The 13,736-nt window shown below is 41.9% G+C and overlaps 1 protein-coding gene across 1 annotated transcript in view; it reads right to left on the bottom strand.

The window, feature by feature from the left end:
* GAD2 (glutamate decarboxylase 2) overlaps window positions 1–13,736 on the bottom strand; it is a 90,433-nt gene that overhangs the window by 15,733 nt on the left and 60,964 nt on the right. The window contains exons 12-13 of the mRNA XM_054436468.2: window positions 7,621–7,699; window positions 2,376–2,525 (exon numbers count right to left, since the gene is read on the bottom strand). Coding sequence (XP_054292443.1) covers window positions 2,376–2,525; window positions 7,621–7,699 — 229 coding nt within the window. The remainder of the gene's footprint in view (window positions 1–2,375; window positions 2,526–7,620; window positions 7,700–13,736) is intronic.

Genomic DNA, 13,736 nt, shown 5'->3' with positions numbered 1-13,736 from the left:
TATTATTTCTCTAAGAACCTGCACTGCCCCTGCTGGAGAGGAGGCTTCAGATGGAAAGGGAGCAGCAGAAACTGATGAACCATGAGAGAAACGTTTTCCTACAAATATCGCTGATGATCATTATCATAATAAAAACACCACAGAGGAAAAAAGACACAAAGAATGATACTTGAAGTAAGAGAGAACTTGGCACAATATTCAGAGATCAAGGTTTCCTCAGCTTGCTACCTGATATTTACATTCATCATTTTGTAATTCCCACCAATCAATGAAACGAAAACCCTGCTCATTTTAAAGCTGCTTGGAGGTACATCAATACTTTACATTCTTGATTGCTTTGGGTTTTTCTTCCAAATGAAAGTGTCATTGCTAGCAGAATGAGTCTCCCATTGGGTGGCCGGGACCAGATACCTGTCCTTGTTGGGCTGTCAATTTTCAAAAGAGGAAGGGGGCCCGTCACCCCACCGTTACCGGGCAACACAGTGGAGCTTCACTTCATGTAAAGCTCCTGATATTTAGCTTCTTGTAGCTGCCTAATACTTAGCAACATGTAAAAAAAGTTCAGCTGGAGTAAACAGTATTAAGGAGGCTTCCCTGAAGGATGTACAGTCCAGCCATCCTTGGAAACCACCCAAGAGTTATTTCTTCTTTAAGCAAGACCATCTTTCTGTTTAAACTGCATCTTTTTGCCAGAATGGACTTAAAGGAGATTCCATAAAACATTTGTGGGTCACATTGCTTCACTTGAAAACTCTCTCTTTTTCTTGTTAAGAACCCCATCATCTAAACTGCTTAAAGTAATTTAGGTTAATTTAAAAAAATTATAAACAAAAGCATAAGGAATGCATTGCTGTGGACATGGTTCCTACCTTTTTACACAGACTTGTGGAAGAACCCATTCACTGGTCTTATCCTGGTATACTTCACTCCTGCTGACCAAGTTATTTGCTTTTTCTTACGGGACTGAGCATGTTACCTCTTTAAGTAGGTTATTTACACACCTTAGAGCCAAATGTATATCCTCTCCACCAAGCATAAAGGACCTCATGGTATCCCAGATTTCCCTTGTGAACGTCGTTAGAATCAAAATGGAGTCACTAAGGCTAAGAAAGTCCTGATAGATAGAGCCAGGGAAAACCATGAAAAGAGGGTTCTCATGCCTTGTATACCAGATAACAAAAACTGTCACAGAAGACTGCAAAAATTACAACCTTGCTCAAAGACCACCACAACCTTACATACAAAAAAATACTTCTGCAAGGACATCTGCCTAGCAATTGCCTATACAGCCTCGGACTGGCATCACCCTTGTTATTGATCTTTGTAGCCAAGGATATTTACCTCAAAACAATTATGTAATCTTCCTAATTTCTTCCTTTAAAAACTTTTGTCTTCCTTTACCTCCTTTGAATGTGCATAGAGTTTACTATGGCATATGTATTCCTATTGCAATGCTTTATTTCCAAATCAGCTTCTTTTCTCTTAGAGAGACTCTCTCTGTTATTAAGGTTGACACCTTTAATCGCTCCCTTTCTCACTTTCTTATGTCAGGTATCCTCGAACTCTCTTTTTGCATTGGAATTTCTATAGTATATACAGCTGGCTCTGTCTATTTATCTCCTGCAGGAGATAAATGAAGGCGGATAGGCAGGCACTAATTTGTGACCTTTTAAGTTAAGAATCTGGTCCAAATTAAAAAATAAAATCTTTGACCTATCCAGCCTGCTTACATTTAAACATAAATGTAGACTCCTGGAAAGCTACAATTAAGTCCAAGCAAGTCCTGCACACTGTTAGTGAGTGAGTTTTCCTTGCTGAAAAAAGGAGGGATCACCTACAGTTAAATTCAGAGGGAAACACAGAATCTACATAAAAGGAGGTGATTAGGTATTTCGGGAGATTAGGGGGAAAAAAAAGCTTTGTAACTAGAGGTTATCCCTTGAAACGTCAAAAAATAAGCTATCATGGTGGGCTTTTTACTTTTTCTGTTTTGTTCTCCAAACCTATACTTTCGGATTATATTCACCTACCCAGGTGATCAATCACTGGGTAAAAACCAAGTTAGCAGACAAAAACCAACAACAATAACAATAAACACCTGTTAAAATTCAAGGTGTTCTGCTATATAAAGCAAAATGGATTTGTTTTCTAGATGAGTGAGCATTTGAATCAATCTGGCTAGAAAAGAAACAAACAATGGATTTGACTATATTTTTCCTCATGTCAAATGAAGGTATTTAGAGGCAAGTTTAAAGAAAGCAAATCTTGGGTAAGGAAATTTCAATTCGGAAATCACTTTTTTGACATTTCATAATGGGGTCACCAGATAAAGGTTCTGTTTTTAGTTGACATTTAGCTGGTCCATACACACTCACCTTTGCTCTCCACATCAGCCATAGTTTAAAAACATCAACATGGCGTCCGCACTGTAAGGCCTTGTCTCCAGTGTCATAGGACAGGTCATAATGTTTATCTTGCTGAAAGAGGTAGGAGGCATGCATTTGGTTGCAATTCTGCATCAATCCCTAAAAGAGAGAAGAGAAAATTTAGGAAATTCTACTGACTACTTATTAGATTTATATTGGTAAGAATTAATAAGAAAAAAATAAAAGTAAGAGACATTGCATCTCTTAGAGAAAGAAAACAGTAGGAATCAATTTTAAAAAAAAGAATGGGGCCAATTCTGGACAGGAGTATCTAGGTTGTTGTAATGATCAACTCTGTGGGATCAATGGCTCAGGGTCAAATGTCACGGAGGTTAGCAAGGACACATTTATACTTTTACTCTCCCTTTTAAGAGAAGGCATTTATAAAAATCAACTGATAAATAAAAATCACAACCAGAGCATACATTTATATTTAAATGGTCCCCTTCTTTGGGAGAACATCCTACTATTCTGGTTTTCTCATGATTAAAATATTTTGGAAACTCCTTGGTTTTGTGAAATATTCTTAGTGTGGTTCTTCTAGTATTTCCATCCATATCTAGTTCAAGTACTTAAGACAGCTCATTGCTATCATTTTTATATGCTAAAATCTAAAAAAAAAAAAAAACACACATTGCAATTTTGAGGTGAGTTTAAATAACCAATCTTTCAAATGTCATGTTCCTCTCTCAAGAGTGGTCAGAGCTTCAGTCCTGCATTCACATACTCAGTTCCTTGAGATAGTTAAGTGGAAAGTTTCATCGTCAATGGCCGTTCATTTGCCCTAGCACTGTAACCTTACTATGGAAATGGGTGGCAAAGTGATTGAATTATTCCATAGAATAGTGACTGAATCATGTTTTCTGACTAAAATAGTATCACCAGTCTCTTCACTAAAAACTCCGTGTTTCAGTTTGTCACGAAACACTGGAAGCCTTTGACTATTTTGTTCTCTTCTGTCTAATTGTGATTTTACAAAAGCTTTGGTATTTGGTTTTGTTTCTTTTGGACTCATCACAAAAGAAGACAAGACTAAAGTGTCATCACTTAGTTGAAGTTAGAAGTGAGAACACTTCTGAAAACTGTCCACACTAAAACACAATGCAATGCAACTACAATTTTAGTTTGGTTTTGAAAGATGGAGTGCTGAAATAGTAGACAACAGAACTGGACTCTACCTTGTAGTTTAGGCTTCACATATATCGGAATCCATTCATTATTTTTCAGAATAAGAAAAATTAAATACGATGTATTTGTATTAGATCAGTAGAAATATACTGAACTTGAAAAAGAAAATTCACTTGAAGACCAATAAGGTGAAAATTCGCAACACTCGCTTTTATTTGGTTTCATGGTCACAGAAACTTTGTACCATTATTCCTCAGACCACGCAAGCTCACACCTTGGTGCCATCAATGCTAAGGAAGACCACCTCAGAGAGTGTGGAATGCTGAATGGATCAGACCTATTCCTACTGTGATAGAGGAAAACAACTCAAAAAACACATGAGCCCTAAAAAAGCTGGATGGCCGGGTGCGGTGGCTCACACCTGTAATCCCAGCACTTTGGGAGGCCGAGGAGGGCAGATCACGAGGTCAGGAGATCGAAACCATCCTGGCTAACACAGTGAAACCCCATCTCTACTAAAAATACAAAAAATTAGCCGGGCGTGGTGGTGGGTGCCTGTAGTTCCAGGTACTGGGGAGGCTGAGGCAGGAGAATCGCTTGAACCCAGGAGGTGGAGGTTGCAGTGAGCCAAGATCACATCACTGCACTTCAGCCTGGGCGACAGAAAGAGAGATCCTATCTCAAAAAAAAAAAAAAAAAAAAAAAAAGCTGAACAGCTGCAGTCTCATTATTGTACAACATGACAAGCAAAAGTGATGCTGTTTTCCCTACAGAAGGCCTTAGTGAGATGATGTCCTAGTTCTGAGCCATGAAAAAGTTAGAGACCATCCTGTCCCAAACTATTTAAAACACATTAAAACACATTAATAGTCGCTATACATAAAGAGATTCCTGTACTCAAATAAATTTAGGAAACTCGATATCATCTAGTCTTTCTTTTTAGGTACTGCAATACGTATCAGCATATTAAGGGCCCCAATAAGCCCTGAAATAACGTAAGTTGTTTTTAACTCTAAACCAATATATCCCAGCCTTTTTAAAACTGAGAACTCTCTTATTGGGGAACACTTATTACCATCTTATGGAACAGCACTATTCCTCGGATGCCAATAAACAAATGCTGTCAGAGCATCATAAACTCTTGGATTTGTAAGGGAATTTACTCTATTCCTCCTCAATAAAGGAAACATTTCTACACCCTTACTAATAAGTGGCTGTATTTAATCTCCTCTTATTTAATCTCTCTATTTAATCTCCTGCCCTTATTAACTTATTTCTATTGTTGGACAGCTTAATTTTTAGAAGTGTTCGTTTTATTGAACCCAAGTCAGACGTTCCAATTTTGCCGTCAAATCTCTACCACCCGGTGTTACTAAACCAGCTGCCCAAAGCCTCAACGAAAACCCCAGTCTCTTCCATTTGAGAGTCCTTTAAATGGTGAAGGCTGCCATCCTCCTCTCAGCCCTTTTCTTTTCTTTTCCTCCCTAGACTAAACATCCTTTATTTCAATCATCCCTCTTACCCGTTTACCAACTGGTCCCCACAGTTTGCGCTCTAGCCTGATGGAACCCCATGGACAATTTGGTACCAAGCTAAGCAGAGCACGGCAGGTGTGGTTTAACTAGAGGAGGGTGGGAGACCACCACCTTCTCATGCTGAAATTCCACTTCCTGTATCTAATGCCACACAAAATACCTAATGTATTTTGTGTGGCATTTTTCTCGACTTGTTGTTGACGCTGTAGAGCTGACATCCTTTGCCTTTTTCACAAGTCCAACAATTTAGCTGTAGAAACAAGCCGTCCTTGTCCAATCAAAATACAATCACGGTATACATGGACCTAAGAGCACAGCCTTACAACGATCGCCAATAACAATGTCCCTTTTTGGATGTGGCTTACTGCTCCAGTCTGTAAAAATCATCTTGTATTGTGATTCCATCCCTACACACATTTACTCTACCTCCCAGTCTCCTCTCATCTGAAACATTAATAAGCTTCTATGTTTTACTCAAACAGTCCATGATTATTTTGAATGGTAGAGGTTAGGTACCAAGCCATAGGCTCTATCCTGGGTAACATCAAATTGCCAGTCAGTAGGTCCTTCGAAGGCAGTCATCTAATCAGTTCCAAATCTTTCTATTTTCCTCCGGCTCACATTTCCCTTTTGGTCTATAAGGACATGATGGGAGCCACTGTCAAAACCTCTGACTGAAATCTAAATAACAAAAATTTATTTTCTCCTTTGAAGTAATTATAGTTGAGGTTTGCATGAGCTAGGGCAGATGATAATACATTGGACTATATTTTTAACTGATGAAAAACCAGTCCAAAAGGATATTTTCCAATGCATTCATCTCATTTTGAGGGGAAGTTTCTCTCTTCAATCCTGTGTCCAAGACACAGAAGGCATGCTGTGTAAATTTGCAGTTGACAACAGGACGTATTAACAGAAGTAATAACACTCTTTGACCCAGCACTCCCACTTTGAGGAGTCTACTTTGAGAAAATCATCAGGAATGTGATCAAAGATATACGTTTAAAGATTCTATCAAGTCACTCTGTAAAATATTGGTTAATATTTTAACCATAGAGATATGATTCATTGAATTATGTGATAGAATAATACGAGGCCGTTAAAAATCAGGTTTTGGAAGATCATGCTCACAATATAATGTAAAATATAAAGAAGAATCAATATGTATATATGAGGTAGATGAGGTAGATGACAGCAATTTTATTATAAATATATATTTATGTATACATTTTAAATATATTTATTTCTAGAAAAACTTGTGGGAGAAAATATTAAAAACGGTAATAATGGTTATTTATCCCTAAGTTATAAAAATTTGAGGTGACTCTAAATTTATTTATATTTTCTGTTCTGCCTCAACTTTCTAAAATAATGTGTTAACTGTATAATTAGGAAAAAAGCAAAATATTTTTAAGTAAATGAAGATAGATATTTAGCTAGGCATGGTGGCTCATGCCTGTGATCCCAGCACTTTGAAAGGCTGAGGTGGGCGGATCACTTGAGGCCAGGAGCTCTTGACCAGCCTGGCCAACATGGCAAAACCCTGTCTCTACTAAAATCATAAAAATTAGCCAGGTGTGGTGGCGGGTGCCTATAGTCCCAGCTATTTGCGAGGCTAAGGCATGAGAATCGCTTGAACCCAGGAGGCAGAGATTGCAGTGAGCCAAGATTGTACCTTCACACTCTAGCCTGGGTGACAGAATGAGACTCTGTCTCAAAAAAAAAAAAAAAGTAAATGAAGATCAACATTTAAAAATTCTTTTAATCTGGGGTTGCTTTATTAATGCTAAGAAGATAAAATTTAATGGGGATCATCTGAAGCTCCTTATCTGGATTTCATCAACAAAATAAATGTGGGAGTGAGGAACTATGGGTCCGGCTTGGTGTCATGGAAGAGAGATGCAGCGGCCTTGACCAACAGTGCTCACCTACTGAGAATGGTCCTAGGCCTGGTCAACAGAACCATCTTGAATGAAAGTGCTCATTGATGCTGCTTCTCTTTTCTGGTTAATAAGGATGCAGCTTCCTTACACTCTGAACATGGCTTTAAATATTAAATAGATAGACTGCAATCATGAGAGATAGAACACGCACACATACATATACATGTTATGTACCTGGATCCTAACACTACCCTTCATCGTATATCATATATATTTCTTATATAGGAAAAATGATCTCCTCTCAGATTCCAGAAAAAAAAACCTGGAAATTTAATTTTTTGAGAGAGTGACATAGAGGGTCTCTGGACTGGAGGAATGCAGGAACAGTTGAGGAAAGGGGTATCATACTGAAAACATGGAGATTAGGTCAAAGTTTATGTTCTGTAAGTTGAGGTCCTCTTATCCTTTCTTCCCTGTTAGGCACCAGACCTTCACCCTGCAGACAGGAATCTAGAAAGAGCTCTCTGGGGAATGTGAGTAGCACTGTAGAGAAGACCCGGTGATCTTGACATTTCCAGAGAAAGTCAACCGCATAAAGACAGTCAAAGCTCACGCACGGACTGGGACACAGAGTCAGGAGAGACATACCTCTTCTCTAACCAGGAGAGCAGAGCACTGCAAAGGGACTCCCATCATCTTGTGTGGATTCCACGTCACAGAGTTGGCCCTAAAATAAAGAAATCACGTAAGCGGGTGGCACTCCACCCTGACAGGCTCAGGGCATGCGCAACTGAGCTTCAGTTTCTTGGTACTGTTTCTCAGACTCCAGATTGACACTAAATGTATTTATTTATTTTAATTTAAAAATTAAATAGATTGAGGGGGTACAAGTGTAGATTTATTACATGCATATAGTGCGTAGTGGTGAAGTCTGGCCTTTTGGTGTACCCAGTACCCAAATAGTGACCACTGTACCCAACCCGTAATTTTTCAACCCTCACCCCCATCCCATGCTCCCACGACACTGTATTTAGTAAACACAAAGTAGACTCTTAAACATGTGTGAAAGAAAAATATCTTGGACGCCCAAAATCACTAAGCTAAAGGGAAAAGTCAAGCTGGGAATGGCTTATGGGAAACCTGCCTCCCATCCTATTCAGTTACCCCTCTGCTCACTGAGATAAATGCATAACTGATTGCCTCCTTTGGAAAGGCTAATCAGAAACTCAAAAGAATGCAACCATTTCTCTCTTATCTACCTATGACCTGGAAGCCCCCTCCCCACTTCGAGTTGTCCTGCGTTTCCAGACCAAACCAGTGTTCATCTTACATATGTTGATCAATCTAATGTCTTACATCTCTCTAAAATGCATAGAACCAAACTGTGCTCTGACCACCTTGGGCACATGTTGTCAGGACCACCTGAGGCCATGTCACAGGCGTGCGTCCTCAACCATAGCCAAATAAACTTTCAAAATTAACTGAGACCTGTCTCAGTTTTTTGGAGTTCACACTGCAACTTTTCTTTGTCCACAGAAATAGCAGGTGAGGGCATGGATCTCCATGTGGTGTGCCCCAGCTCTAGTGGCAGCATGCACACTGCCTCCACAGTGGTCTCAGAGCACAGCTTAGAGTGACTGGGATCATCCATTCCAGGGTCTCTCCTTTGGCCATTGGCCAGAGCACCTGGCCAGTGAGGGCAGCTGCCTCCTGTGCCTCTACGGTTCTTGCTATTGCAGTGGCCTGGAGCTCCAAGGGAGGGCTCATTCCACTGCTTAACTCGATTTTTCCTTTCTAATCAATTGATGTCCAAATTTCTCAGATGCGTCCTTTTGTAGTAGCTTCTGGCGAGGCCCCTGCTTCCATCTGTTTCCTAATCCAGAGTTATTTTCTTTCCAGACTGCAGGTGAGATGTGCTGTGGCTCCCACAGCAGGGGAGAGTTCCATCTTTTTTTGCCTCACACCTTGGGGAAATTTGATGCTCTCTAATCAGTAACAGTGGCTCACATAACAGCGATTCCCTGCTCAGGGATTTACATTATTTCAAAAGTCTGAGCTGTAGTCCTGGTTCAAATTCCTTTAATAATAATAATTACTATTTTAATCTGGATTCAGCAATTGTGTCGTAACTGACTTGGTCTCCATTTCATCCTTCACTTGGCACCAGAATTATTTTCTATCTCTGTTTATGGCCCTCTCCTTCTCCAAAATCACTGACAGTTTTCTTTTGCCTCCAGCCCAAATTCCAAATACAGGGTACGGCTCCTGCAGCCCCTGGGGCGAGCCCCAGCTACGCCTTAGGTCTTGCATCTCTTCGCTTGTCTTTATCCATTTCATCATGCCAGATTATCTTTTGTTCTCAAAGAATTCTATTCTCATCCTCCTGGGTCTCATCATGCTATTTCCTCTTCCTGGAACACCATCTCCCTTTGCTTCACTTTGTTAAATCTTGCTTATTTTTTAAGGCCCCAGATTCTTTCAGTATGATACTTCTGCGACTTCTCTCCCTCACTTCCACGGTGCTCCTCTTTGGATTCTGGGAAAAGCAACTGCTCCCACTGTAAATGTCATGGCTCACTTCACACATTTACGGGGTAAGGTGAGCCTCTGCGCCTGTCTCCGGAGAGACTGAGGCGTCCTGGCAGTGGAGTTTCATGAGTGACATAAAGGAGGAAGGAAAGTATTACAGTAGAATAACCCGTGGCAGCTGCCTCCAGAGAGCCATGGATTGCTGCCCCGTCTGGCCGTACAATGGACGTGGGCTCACCCACCACGTCTCGGGTGTGACGGCCTTGGGAAAAAATGAGAAGCTGGGAAAGACCCCATTCATTCATTTGATGAAGGGCAGGTGTCAGCCAGACAGAGCGCTCACTGGCCTGGGGATCTTATCTGAGTCAACGAATAGTCTAGCTCAGCTTCTGGTCTTTCTCTGGCTCTGACACTGGTTGTCAGATACATTTATGACTGGAATTGAGGAACTAGAAGCAAAGGCAGTTCATGGTCAGATAACTACCCCTGGAGACTAAAGGACTTAATGAGTAATAACAGCATTGAGGCATTGAAAATTTCCCTCCAAAAAAATACCTCCTTGCTCTGTAGAATGACCCTGGAGTCAGGACCCAGGGTCCTGACATTAATGTAAAGCAGACATTAATAGTTAAGGGGGAAGCCCTCAGGAGCCAGATAGTATGGGTTTGCGTTCAGGTTTCCTCACTTCCTAGCTGTGTGACTTTGAGCAAGTTACTTAACCTCTCTGTGCCTAGATTTCCTCATCGAGAAAAGGAGAATAATAATAAATATTTAGGTGAAGTGCTTAGAACCGTGCTTAGCATGCAGTGAGCATTAAATAAGGTGGGCTTTTGCTACGGATTTCATCTCTGTCATTTGTGAGCTTGGTGACATGGTATATGTACATACACATGGCCATTCTATACATTCCATCACGTTCTATGGCTAGATGTCTAACTCTGATAAACTCAGCTTTGTCAATAAAAATGCCTGATGGGAGAGGAAAACAGCTGTCTTCCATGTCTGACTGTGGTGTTTATCTCTATGTGGGGGCCTGTTTGTCTTTTTAGAAGAGAAGCTGCCAAGGCCCACAACTACCTGTCACTGAATTCTCTGTCCCACCTCTCTCTCAGAGGCATAAAGATGGCAAAAAGCCCTGCAGATTGATTTGATGACGTGGACTTGATTTCAGAAATGTTGGCAATTTATTAAAAAAAAAAAAAAACAAAACAGCCTCAGGTTCATTTCAAAATGTTTTGCTGTGGGATTCGGTCATGTGGCTTCTGCAGTTTGTGTAAGTTGGAGAGAACTGAATCCTGCAGGGCTGTTGTAAGACATCTCCCTGTGCTCTTATTTGTGCCTCAAATCCATAGGCCCCACTCGCCACTGCTCAACCTTCTAGATTGATTCTTTCTCCTCTATATTCTGTGTTCCTGGCACCATTTTCCTTCCAGGCCTCCAGCCTCCAAACCTCACGGTTGTCCTTGGTTTCACCTTTTTCTTCCCCGTCTTGATAACCACCCCTTACAGTTCTCTCCCCCGCCTCCTAGGTCCATCCACTTACTTCCTTCTCTGCTACTACAGCTTAGGTCACACTCAGCTTCTCTCCTGTCCTGCACCTGGACGTTCCTAAGAGCTTAATAGCTTTTAGTCTGTCCCTGGCTCCCATCTCCTCTCTAATGCAGAGTTAATGCCAGAACACAGGTGAGATCACATTGCACCTCTGCTCAAAGCCCACTACAGCTCCTGCAGCAAAGGTTTTCCATGGGTTTTGTCGCCCCGAGGAATCTAATGCTCTTCACGCATAATGGCAGCCACACAGCAGTGACTCCCAGCTCAGGGATCTATGTTTCGTGGAAAGAACCCCCACAGATTCTGACCTGGCTCTGCGGGCGGGCCCTGGGCTGGCCAAGACTTCTGCACGTTCCACCCATGACCTGGCCACTGCTGTTAAACCATGTCATCCTCCAACCAAACTTGTTTGAACTTTCTCCAAGACATTGTGCACTTTCACACTTGTGTGTCTCTTCAGCCTGAATGCCCTTTTCCATTTCTGCCCAATGAAGTACGCTGTATGCTATGATGCTCAGCTTCAATGTTGCCCTGCTTGGCGAAACCTCCCTGTAATCACAGAAGGAAACATTCCTTTCTCTGTGCTCCCCAATCAGCTCCCATGTCTGTCTCTCCAGCCTTTACTTCCTTGCCTTGAATTTTAATCCACTGTTCATTGACAATCTTCCCCACTAGATTCTAAACTCCTTGAAGATAGGCTTTATATCATACTCGTCTTTGCGCCCATGCAGTGCGTTGTGCTGTGGCTTGCCTATGACAGAGGTTCAGCAATGATTGAATTAAATCCTGAACACCTGGCTCTCAGGGCGGGAGTGAGAGCAACTGGTGATGCAGCAGAAACTGTAGCAGCACCTTCAGCTGGGACTTAAAGCCTTGAGAGTGGAACACATCAGAGGATGATTACGGTAAGCAGCAGCCTGTGGGCCAGAGGGACTAAAGATGAGTCAGTATGATGCACAGAGGCTGGCGCGGTGGCTCACGCCTGTAATACTAGCATTTGGGGAGGCCGAGGCAAGCAGATCACTTGAGGTCAGGAGTTCAAGACCAGCCTGGCCAACATGGTGAAACCCCATCTCTACTAAAAATACAAACAAACAAACAAATTGGCCAGGCATGGTGGCGCGTACCTGTAACCCCAGCTACTCAGGAGGTTGAGGCAGGAGAATTGCTTGAACCTGGGAGGCAGAGGTTGCAGTGAGGCAAGATTGCGCTGCCACACTCCAGCCTGGGTGACAGAGTGAGACTCCATCTCAAAAATAAATAAATAAAAATAAAAATAAATAAAAATACAATGCACAGAGTCATGCTCTGGAGTCTCAGGGCTTATGGCATGCCCTCTCAGCGGCACCATCTCTAGACATTTTGACAGTGCTAGCAAGGAAGAGAGCTGTTTTCTGAGAATTTGGTTGGTTCTCAACGGGGATGCCAGACAGGGCTCCAGGTGTTTGTGCCATTTTATTTATTTATTTATTTTTATTATTATTTTTTTTTTTAGAGATGGGGGTCTCACTCTGTTGCCCAGGCTGCAGTGCAGTGGTGCCTTCATAGCTCACTGTAGCCTTGAATTCCTGGGCTCCAGTGATCGTCCTGCCTCACTCAGTCTCCTGAATAGCTAGGACCACAGCCATGTGTGCCACCATGCCTGGCTAATTAAAAAAAAAAAAATTCTTTTTGTAGAGATGGAGTCTCACTCTGTTACTGGCCTCAATGATCCTTCCATCTCTGCCTCCCAAAGTCCTGGGATTACGAGTACCGTGCCCGGCCCCCTTGTGCCATTTTGTATGAAAATGGCATTCAGGATCCTCTGTGACTACGAAAGAGCCTCTGGATTTGGGGACAAGAATTGACTATGGATTTCCTCTACTTTTAGGGTGAGTTATAAACTTTGGTTTGCGGAGCTTGGAAAAATGTCATTCCCTAAGTGAGACGCATTTCTTTCCTAAACTTGTGGCCATACACATTATGTGGTTTCCACTGGTCTTCCAACTATATTTACTTAGAAAGTACGCCTTTTGCTAATAAGTCAGTGAGAGAGGGGTATCCTCGGGTAAATGGGTGGCTAAAGGGGATTCTGCTCAGAGTGGAACACCAGCAGTCCCCTCAGTTTTAGGACTTCATATATGGTTATTCCATTTGAAAAGTTTAGTTACAGTACAGTTTCAAGAATTGTGGCAATAAGAGGGAACTCTGTGTTCCCTGATGAACGTTCTAAGCTTTGCTCTCAAAGAATAGTCTTTGGTACAGAATCGTGTGGGTGTTTATTTTTCTAAGGCTCAGGGTAGGTAATTTAGTGAGTTTTTAAGTGGCGGATGTGCAAGGACTTTCAGCACTTACAGTCGCAGGTGGCATCAAAGGTAAAGTAACAGACTTTTTGTGCCAGTCAGAAACTCACAGAAGAGAAAGTACTGTATATAGGCCACCTCTCTTGAAAGCACATGAACTTAATTATTGTTCTGATCATGCGAGCAGGCACCTTCCAAGTTGTTCTTTCTCTCTCTTTTATTGTCTCTCCCTGTTTACTTCATTGCCTCTTCCTTAAGCTTCTGCTTTCTTGCAGATCTTCAAGATGGAAAGGGATTAGGCCTGGGAGAAGCTCCAAGGGTCCAAGAGCAGAGGCCTGGCACTGGCTGACTCTGGGAGGGAGACACGCCTGCCCTCATCTACCGGCATCTAAATGGGGCCCT

This window comes from Pongo pygmaeus, chromosome 8 (genome assembly GCF_028885625.2).
Source record: "Pongo pygmaeus isolate AG05252 chromosome 8, NHGRI_mPonPyg2-v2.0_pri, whole genome shotgun sequence".
Classification (NCBI taxonomy): Eukaryota; Metazoa; Chordata; class Mammalia; order Primates; family Hominidae; genus Pongo; species Pongo pygmaeus.
This window is presented reverse-complemented; position numbering and strand designations above follow the sequence as displayed.